Source organism: Prenolepis imparis, unplaced genomic scaffold (assembly GCF_030444845.1).
Source record: "Prenolepis imparis isolate NDT839.2.m4 unplaced genomic scaffold, iyPreImpa1.0 SCAF_138, whole genome shotgun sequence".
Taxonomy (NCBI): Eukaryota; Metazoa; Arthropoda; class Insecta; order Hymenoptera; family Formicidae; genus Prenolepis; species Prenolepis imparis.
The window spans coordinates 50057-59209 of record NW_028141296.1 but is presented as its reverse complement, the minus strand read 5'-3'; the positions used below and the strand labels follow the sequence as shown (position 1 = coordinate 59209).

At 58.7% G+C, this 9153-nt stretch overlaps 1 protein-coding gene across 1 annotated transcript; it reads right to left on the bottom strand.

Moving 5' to 3' along the window:
* Positions 1-217: 217 nt before the first annotated feature.
* LOC145947762 (uncharacterized) lies at positions 218-9153 on the bottom strand. Its single transcript, XM_083057539.1, has 2 exons — positions 6426-9153; positions 218-3498 (listed from the first exon to the last, which is right to left on the bottom strand). The coding sequence occupies exons 1-2, from the start codon at positions 9151-9153 to the stop codon at positions 218-220; spliced, it is 6009 nt and encodes a 2002-aa protein (XP_082913665.1).

The following is a 9153-nucleotide window of genomic DNA, read 5'->3' as shown; positions in this document are numbered from 1 at the left end:
GACAGTGCCCTCCCCCGATTTTAAGAGCTCCATCGGGGGGGAGTTTGACGCGCCTCTGTGGGTGATCGCAGCCAAGCCGTCCGTACTACCTACCCAGTTATTCTCTGGTATATGGTGCGGCTCGGCTACGACCCCCAGGCCGCAGTCTCTCTCCGCCATATTCTGGAAGAAGAGATCCTGGGCTGGCCCTGAATGGTTCACATTGGCTTGTAGCACCTTACAAGCCATCTTCAGTTGTGATTACATCCACGGGTCCCACCTCCATAGCGGTGGGATCTGCATCCATTAAATTTAGTTGGAGGCGCGTTTTCTTAGCGCCTCCTTCCGGGAGTTTCTCCTCCTCCTCCCTCTTAGCCCCCCTTATGCGTGGAGGCCTTTGTTCTTTCGGGGCCTCCACCGTAATATTTAGGTCGATTAGGGGGGGAGCCTCTTTTTGTATTTGAGGCTCCACCACCTCTCGCGCAGGGGTAGGGACCTTCCTGGGGAAGGGGGGATTCACCACTTTATTAAGTGGGACCCCCCTTCTGCCCTTTTGCACCGGTATGCACGATTTACTTCCCGCCCTATGCTTGGCGGGAAGTCCCTTGTCTGCGCATACCGGGCAGCTGACTTCAGCCACACAGTTTCTGGCTGCGTGGCCCTCAATTCCGCAGCGGTAACATTTACCGCTACGGTCTTCTTTGTTAGGGCACCGCGCGCGCACGTGCCCCCCCTCCAGGCATTTGTAGCACTGGAGGGGTCTGGTGTCTAGTATTTCGGCGCGCACAAGTGCCCATCCTATCTTTAGATTGGTCATACCCACTATGCGGTTTGCTGCTGTTAGTGGGCAGCGGACCCAAACGATCCCCATTCCACCTGGGGTTTTTCTTATTTCCCCCAGGTGGATTTCCTCTTCTTCGCAGCCACCTGCTGTGGCTATCGCTTTTATCACTTCGGAGGCTCTGATGGACTCATCGAGCCCCCGAAGTCTTATCTCAGCCATTTTAGTTGGGCGCTGCACCCTTGCGCCCGCCGTGCCTCTTAAGGCTTCCCTCATTCCGAGGGCGAACTTATCTGCTTTTTCATGGCTGCCCGCCCCCGGAATCTCAAAGATATATGAGCCCGTGACTCCTCGTCTAATCTTGGCACCTTCCATATTTAGGCCTTTGGCCTCCATCTTCTGCCGGGCCTCCCGGAGAGTTTTCTCATAAGTTCCGGGAGGACACGTCAGCGTTATCGCTGCCGTTCTTGGCTCTCTCCTCCTTTTCGATTTGGCCTCTTGGCCAGGTTGGGAGGGTTTGGCAGCTGTAATTGCTTTGCCCCCCTTCACCTTTGCAGCTGCAACAACCTCATTCGTAGCCGCTGCTGCTGTTTTGGTTCTTCTTACCCTCCTGGAGACCACCTCGCTCCAGGAAGGGGCGCCCGTATTCGGAGGCTTTGGGGCCTGGGGTGTTTGTAGTGCCCCTTCTTTTTTCCCTGTGGCCAGGGGCGTAGATTTCGCACCTGGCTGCTTCTGTGGGGGTGGGGCTGTTTTATTTCCCTTTCCCGTTCCCTTGACTTTAGGCTTGGAGACCCTTTCTGCTGCTGGCCGCGAAGGTGGGTTAAGAGTTGTAGCAGGTACAACTCTGACCGCCTTTTTGACAACCTCTATGCTCTTGACCGTTGGTTTGGCAGCGGCAGGTTTCTCCTCTTGTGCCGGATTTCTTTGTCCGGCTGTTACCGGTTTTGTTCTTTTTATTGATTTGGGCTGTTGTTGTTGCTGTTCCCTGTTTTCCTGCTTACCCTCCTTTTTGTTTTTCAGGGTTTCCCCATATGTTTTTATGGGACAGCCCAGTCGTTTGTCCAGCTCCCTCACAACAATGCCTTCAATCATCGCCACCATGGCCATAAATTTCTCCCTTTCCTTGGCCTCCTCCTCTTCCTTCTTATTTTGTGGGACAATGTATTCAACGTGTCCTTGTTTTATATACATTGTCCCCTTTGTGTTAGAAGGGGGATTGTCCCTTCTCCAACCCGATTGGGTGGTGTCCTCGCTGCGGTAGAAGGATGAATGTTCCTCCTCGTTGTTAACAACGTCCATCATCTCTATGTGTCTGTCCTGACCCCTCATTCTTCCTATTCCTGAGATGCCCGGGATTCCCCCGCCTTGTGGTGGAGGTGAGACCCCCCGCATTTCATAGTCCTCGATCAGGGAGGCTTCCCCACCCTCAGGTGGAAGCGAGGTTTCCCTGATTATCCCATCTCCATGGGTTGACAGGACCCCCCCACTTCTGGGTGGAAGTGGGGCTCTGTCAATCCGTTTTCTGACCCTAGTTCTTATCCTGGCGCTATCTGCGCTAAGCGGTCCTTCCCTTTCGTCATCTGATGTTTCCGAATGGAGCTTTTTACGAGATTTGTTTCTGCATTCCCGTTCCACTCTTCGCTCCAGTTGCTGCTTCTCTAGCCTCAACTGGTGTATTTGGTTTTGCAGATCCCTTATTTGCTTTTCAGCTGAGGTTTCTGTCGGGTTTTGCGCCCTTATAGCCAGTACTGATGCAGCCGCGCACATATCTGCGGCTGCTTCCTTGGCCTGTCTCACCAATGGGCCTTTCAATTGTTTTGACAGCACGGCCACTTTATATATTGCCATCGCCTTCTCTGAGGCGATTGCTGCTAGGTCAGGGATTGGTGCCTCGTTATATTCATCTCCCTTGTCCCTTATCCTCTCAAGGAAGTCGTAGTACGATTTACCTGGATTTGGCTCTTTCAAGGGGTCCAGTATTACTTGTTCCGTGCGTGCTTCCTGTTCTTCTTTTTTCCTCCTAGCTTTCTCAGCCTTCCGTGTTTCCTGTTCTCCAGTGCTTGGTGGCTGGCCCGGTATCGATGGCAGAGCCTGTCCAGGTGCAGGCACTGGCGTTAGAGCTTGTCCCTGTCCGAGTGCAGGCACTGGTGTTAGAGCCCGTTCCTGTCCGAGTGCAGGCACTGGTGTCAGAGCCTGTTCCTGCCCGGGTACAGGCACTGGTATTAGAGCCTGTTCCTGTCCGATTGCAGGCACCGGTGATGGAGCCTGTCCCTTTCCGGCTTCTCCTTTTCCCTTCTGTTCCTGTACCGACATATGTGACCTGGTACGGAGTGCGGGGAAGTCTTTCTCATTGAGAATGGTTGTTGTTGCAGGTCTTGAAATATTGCCTTCCCCTTCCCCTTCGCTTAGTAGATTGTCTGTATCTACTTCTGTGTCCGTGCAGGTTACGGATTCCGCCATTTTTCTCTTTTGCGCGAGTGTGTTGCTTCTCGCCTTTTCACGCTCCATTATTTTCTTTTGGCGCTTTTGCGCAGAACCGTCCTTGGCTTTGCTCTTACTCGACGTCTTAGAAAGAGTCGAGGAAAGGCTGCTGGTCGAGTCACACTTAGCCAGGTCTACCAGATTTACTGTGACCGGCCTTAATAAGTCCCCGTGCCAAAAATACTTCTCTTCTTGAGAAGTGCAGGCGTCTCCTTTGTTGAACGCCTCCTCCAGTTCTTTCCGCAATCTCGCTCCATCTGTATTATTTTTTGTTTGATTGTCACTACTCATTTTTGGTTGATCCCGCTGTCCCGCTGCGGCTCCGTCCCTCAGGGTATACCCCCACCGGCCAAGGGGTGCCCCGAAACATGACCGGCCACACCCCAAGGCCGGGCCCCAAGTTCCCCCGGGGAGGGGACATATGTCTTGGCCGGGGGGATACCACACCCCGGCCAGACTCCGAGCCCCTTACACACCCGTGTGAGATTTGACGCCCACACGGGCTTTCAGGGGTCCCGCACCTCCGACAATGCGGGCACCGCAGCGGGTGGCGCCACCCGGGGGGCCCCACGGACGCTTTGGACAGGGTCGCCGCTCCCCGGCCCTGCCCTACACGCCGTGGCGACCAGCACGTCCCCCCGCCGGGAATCACGTCCAGCGGAAGGGACTACGCCTCTCCTGACCGGCCGGTTCGGAAGGGGAAACGGTCCCGACCGGCCAGGAGTACCTGCTCTCGCCGCCGAGCCCTGCCTCGGAATAAGTCCGAGCGGCCTCGGCGGCAGGTCCGCGTGGCACCCTCCGGGCTATGCCCCTTGGGTAACCCCTCCGGGCAGAGCCCCTCGGGTAACCACGCGTGACCTCCACGCCGCGCCCGGCCCGAGCTCGGAATACGTCCGAGTGGCCCGGGCGCGGCTACCCCCCAGGGACGCTGGGACGGAGACCCAGGCTACCCAGCCTGGAGACTCCCAACCAGCACCCTGGGGTACGTCTTGTCGCCGGGCCCCGCCTCGGAATATGTCCGAGCGGCCCCGACGACTGACCGCTGTGATCCCCTCCGGGCGATGCCCCTCGGGTTAAACCCTCCGGGCGATGCCCCTCGGGTGATCACAGCTGGTCCCCTCCCCCGCGGCCCCGGCCGCAAAAATCCCCACCCCGAGACCCCGGGGAAAATACCCCCGGGAGAAAAACCCCCGAAAAATACCCCCCCGAGACACCAGAGCAAGAACCCCGCGGCCCGGGCCGCAAAATGCATGGCGGGAGGGCAAGCGCCGAAGCGCCGTGCAATGCCCTCTCCTAACGGTGCCATGCCACCGGGCGTTTGTATTCCGGGTCGCCATCCCTTACCACATACGAGCCGAGGCTCTATAGAGGAAGTGGGCCCCCTCCTCCCAAAAGGGAGGGCTCCCCGGGACTGGGGAAAACTCCCCAGACTCGGGGAGTTAATGTACCCGACGTTACTCGGGTACGGGATGCTGTTAGCACCCCTTGCAAGACTATCCTCTTGCAAGGGGTGAGCCCTCTCGCCACGGCAAGGCCGCATCCCACGAGAGGGGGCAAGGCCGCATCCCACGAGAGAGAACCTAACCTAACCTAACCTTTTTTTTTTTTTTTTTTTTGTTGCGTAGTGGAAATCCTCATGGATACCCCCGCCTCCGGGAAGAGGACGGGTGGTTATGTGGGACTCCTTGCTCCCCTTGGCCGATCCACGAATGAATCGGTCAGGGGGCGCAAGGCCTACCTCACTAAAACCACTACGGATACCTTCGCGGGCGTTTTACGGGGGACGGCGAGGATGCTGGTTTCCCATGCCGTCTCGCCGCCCCCCCGCCTTAAGACCTCCCGAGGAGAGTGCCACTGAAGGCGACACTCTCCCCCCGCAAGTGCGGGTTCTCGCGGTTGCGGCGCAGGGCGGTATCAACCCCACGCCGCGCCCTCCCAAAAAAGATGGGGGGCGGGGTCACGGCTCGAGTGTCCCGCTCGAGCCGTCACCCCCCGCCTCCAGAGTGGTGCTCCTTCCCCCTCCCAAAGGGAATGGGGATTCGGCAAAACACCCCGGAGGCCCTCACCAGGGAAGCCCCTCCCTGAAGGGGAAGGGGACCCTCTACGGCGTTGACGCCCTCCCACCGGTGCCTTGCGGCTCCCGGTGAGAGGGCCCTCCCGCCGCATCTACGTCCGTGAGGGGAAAGGTCGCACCCCGCGAGGCCGAGCAAAGCGCGACCCCGCAGGCGAAAGACCCCTCCCCTCGGCCCCCCCGGCAGCGGCCACCTCCGCTCCCTTGGGAGTCAGGACCCGGCCACAACCGAGGGGGTTGCCCGTTTGGGGGCGCGACCGCACCGGCCCCGCCTAAGCGAGGCCGACGCGCCCGCGCCCCCAATTCTCGAGAGGTCTTCGGGGAGGAGCCCCGGGACTTAGACGTCCCCAGCCCCCCCCCGGAGACCTCATCCCGCGTCGTGTTTCGACGCGGGTATGTATGAGGCGGGCCCCCCCCGATCCCCGCCACCACAGGTGAGCAAGCCCCCCGATGGCGGGGAAAGAGAGGGCCCCCCCCTGTCCTCCGCACTTTCGTCTCCCTTCTTCCTCCTTTTTCTGAGGACGTACCCCCCCCGATCCCCGCCGCCACAAGTGGGCAAGCCCACCGACGGCGGGGCGGGAGGGGGCACGTCCTCCACCTCTTCGCTACTCCTTCTTACGCTGGGGGCGGGCCCCCCCCGATCCCCGACACCACAAACGGCCGAGGCCGCCGATGCCGGGGAAAGAGGGGGCACGTCCCCTTCCTCCTCCTCGCTGTTTTCTCCTCTACTTGCGCCGGGGGCGCGCCCCCCCCGATCCCCGACACCACAAACGGCCAAGGCCGCCGATGCCGGGGAAAGAGGGGGCACGTCCCCTTCCTCCGTTTCACTCTCTCTCTCTCCTCCCTCCCTTTCTCTCTCTCTTTCAGCCTCCTCCTTCTGCACCATAACTTTGCTGCAGAAGGAGGAGAACACCTTCCAAACTTCTTGATTATCTGTCATTGCCCTCACTATTGAGGGCAATGACAGATCCCTCCCTACAGCGGCCACGAGTTCCGTTCTTTCACCCGCCCAGGCAACACAGTCTGCAAGTGTGTGCTGGGCGGTATCGCACTCGTGGCCGCAGTGATGACACCGCGTTGTGCGCTCTTTCCCTATCCTTTGCAGGTACTCACCGAAACAACCATGTCCGGTGAGCACCTGCGTCATATGGAAGGACACCCCTCCTTTGACCCTGTCTAGCCAGCTTTCTAGACAGGGCCTTATGGCCCCGACGGTGCGCTGACCTGGCAGCCTCTGATCTGCGAGGCTGTCTTTCCATCTGCTGATCAACGCCCGTCGGGAGTGGACCCTCACTGCATGCCGGAGACTTTCCGTCATTGTGATGCCCGCCCGCTGATATTGGCGTGTACGCGTGTACACGTCCGCGTACATGCGGGCGAGCATCTCCAAAGGGGGTACTCCGGAGAGCACCCCCACAGCTGCCCAGCTCACTGTCCGGTAGCCCCGGCAAATTCTGTTGGCCACCCGCCTCTGCACTTGCCTTAAGGCATTTCTTGGGCCGCGGGTGGCCTCCAGACGTTCCGTCCATACCGGGGCTCCGTACAGGAGCATGGCGTGAATAGTCCCAGCATACAGTCTTCGAACACTTCCGCCAGGTCCCCCAAGATTGGGCAGCAGGCGTTGAAGAGCCATTGCTGCCCTCTCTACCTTAGGGGATATACGGCGGAAGTGTTCTCGAAAGGTCCACTTTCCATCGAGGTGGAGGCCCAAATATTTAAGGCAGGCCCCCACCTCTATCGAGGTGTCCTCCACTTGGATGTGGGCTCTCGGTGGCGCCCCATGAGAGCCATCATGTAAGAAGATGGCTTCTGTTTTTTGGGGCGCCACTTTGAGCCCCATCTGTCTTATAAAGCGCACAACGCGGCAAACGGCGAGATTCGCTCGAGCGGTTGCTTCTTCCCACGAGTTCCCTCTGGCCATCACCAACGTATCATCTGCATAACACACCGTGTGACAGCCAGAGGGGAGGGCTTGCCGAAGAACAGCGTCGTATGCGAGATTCCACAGTAGGGGTCCCAGTACTGACCCCTGCGGAACCCCGCATGCCATTCGACGCTTTTGTTCCTCGGCATTTCTATCCGTATAGGCCAATTGCCTGTCCCGGAAGTAGTCCGCCAGGATTGACACCAGATACGGGGGGACCCGGTGATAGTCCAGGGCCGCCCCGATCCGGTGCCATGGCAGGGTGTTGAAGGCGTTTGATATATCTAAGGATACCGCCAACAACACCCCGCCTTCCTCCGTTACGGCCTCCGCGATCGAACGAACCTTAAGTATCGCGTCGATAGTAGATCGTCCGACCCGGAAGCCGTATTGCTCCTGGCTGAGATTAGGACCCTCCCGGGACAAGTGGTAGACGAGGCGGTCCACTATGATTCTTTCAAGAATCTTACCCGCCTCGTCTATTAGGCAGATTGGCCTATAGGCCGAGGGTTGATCCCTCGGCTTGCCCTCTTTTGGAAGGAGGACGATGTTTGCCTCCTTCCATTCTCGTGGGAATGAGCCCATGCGGAAACATTCGTTGTATATCCTCCGCATGGGCCCCGCAAGACCCCGATGGGCGAGAGCCCAGACTTTTCCGTGGATGCCATCAGGTCCGGGCGCTTTCCCGTTTTTGATTTTTCTGATGGCATCCCGGAGCTCTCCCTCCGTGACCCCCATGGCCTCCTCGTCCCACACCCAGTCCAACGCCGGAATCGGGTTAGCATGTCCCTCCTCCAGCGGGAACAGGGTGTCCACGACTTGGCCGATGAATTGGGGGTCCATAGACTCCGTGATTGGGGCGCCTCCACTTTTTAGTTTTTTCAAAACTATGCGATAAGGGCGCCCCCACGGGTCGTCATCCAGGGAGGAGAGCAACTCATCCCAGGCTCTCGCCTTTGCCTTCCTTATCAGGACGCGTAGGTCATCACGCTTTCCTTTATAAGCGTCCCACGCGTCCTGGTATCCTTCGGGGTCTAACCGCTCGAACTTCTTCCGCCTGCAGACTTTCCTTCTGGCGTGGTCAGAGATTCGCCTTGCTTCAGCGATTTCCTCCGACCACCAGTAAGTTTTTCGGGGGGACCTCCGTTTTATCCTGGGCATGGCTGCATCACAGGCATCGCTTACCGTTTTAAGCAGCCAAGCCCTTTCTTCCTCTAGGTCCCCCCTATTATCCCTTCCTCGAACCATCAGGGCCGCCTCGACCGCGGCCAGAAACGCGTCCTGATCAAGTTTCCTGAGGGCCCATCTTCGAGAGACAGCCTCTCTGTTTCGGCGGCGCTCTATTACTTCGCGGGGGAAGGCACCGACGGAGAACTCCACGTATCTGTGGTCAGAAATGGTTTCTACCTCCGTCAGCACCTCCCACCCGCTCACCAACCTTGAGGCAGAGGGAGTGATCCATGTTAAGTCTACGATTGACTCCCCCTGCCTCCTTACACATGTGGCCTTCCTTCCTCTGTTACAGGAGAGGAGGCCACTTCGCGCCGCCCAATCCAATACTTGACCACCCCGCCAGTCACCGCGCGGGGAACCCCAAGCGTCTGATTTGGCATTGAAGTCCCCCGCGACGATCACTGGGGCGGGGTGGTATTCCGTCAGCTGTCTCTCAATGGCGTGCAATCTCCCGCAAAAGTCTCTTCTACTGAGACTCGGCGGGAGATACACGCCAACTACAATGATGGACCCCCATCTCACCGTGACAGTGCCCTCCCCCGATTTTAAAAGCTCCATCGGGGGGGAGTTTGACGCGCCTCTGTGGGTGATCGCAGCCAAGCCGTCCGTACTACTTACCCAGTTATTCTCTGGTACACGGTGCGGCTCGGCTACGACCCCCAGGCCGCAGTCTCTCTCCGCCAT

Bases quoted from the DNA above. Each gene is read 5' to 3' on its own strand.
- LOC145947762 (XM_083057539.1), bottom strand. From the start codon at position 9,153: ATGGCGGAGAGAGACTGCGGCCTGGGGGTCGTAGCCGAGCCGCACCGT. The intron at 3,499-6,425 runs GTGAGTACCTGC...AAAATAATACAG, and splicing joins CACCGGACATGGTTGTTTCG to ATGGAGCGAGATTGCGGAAA.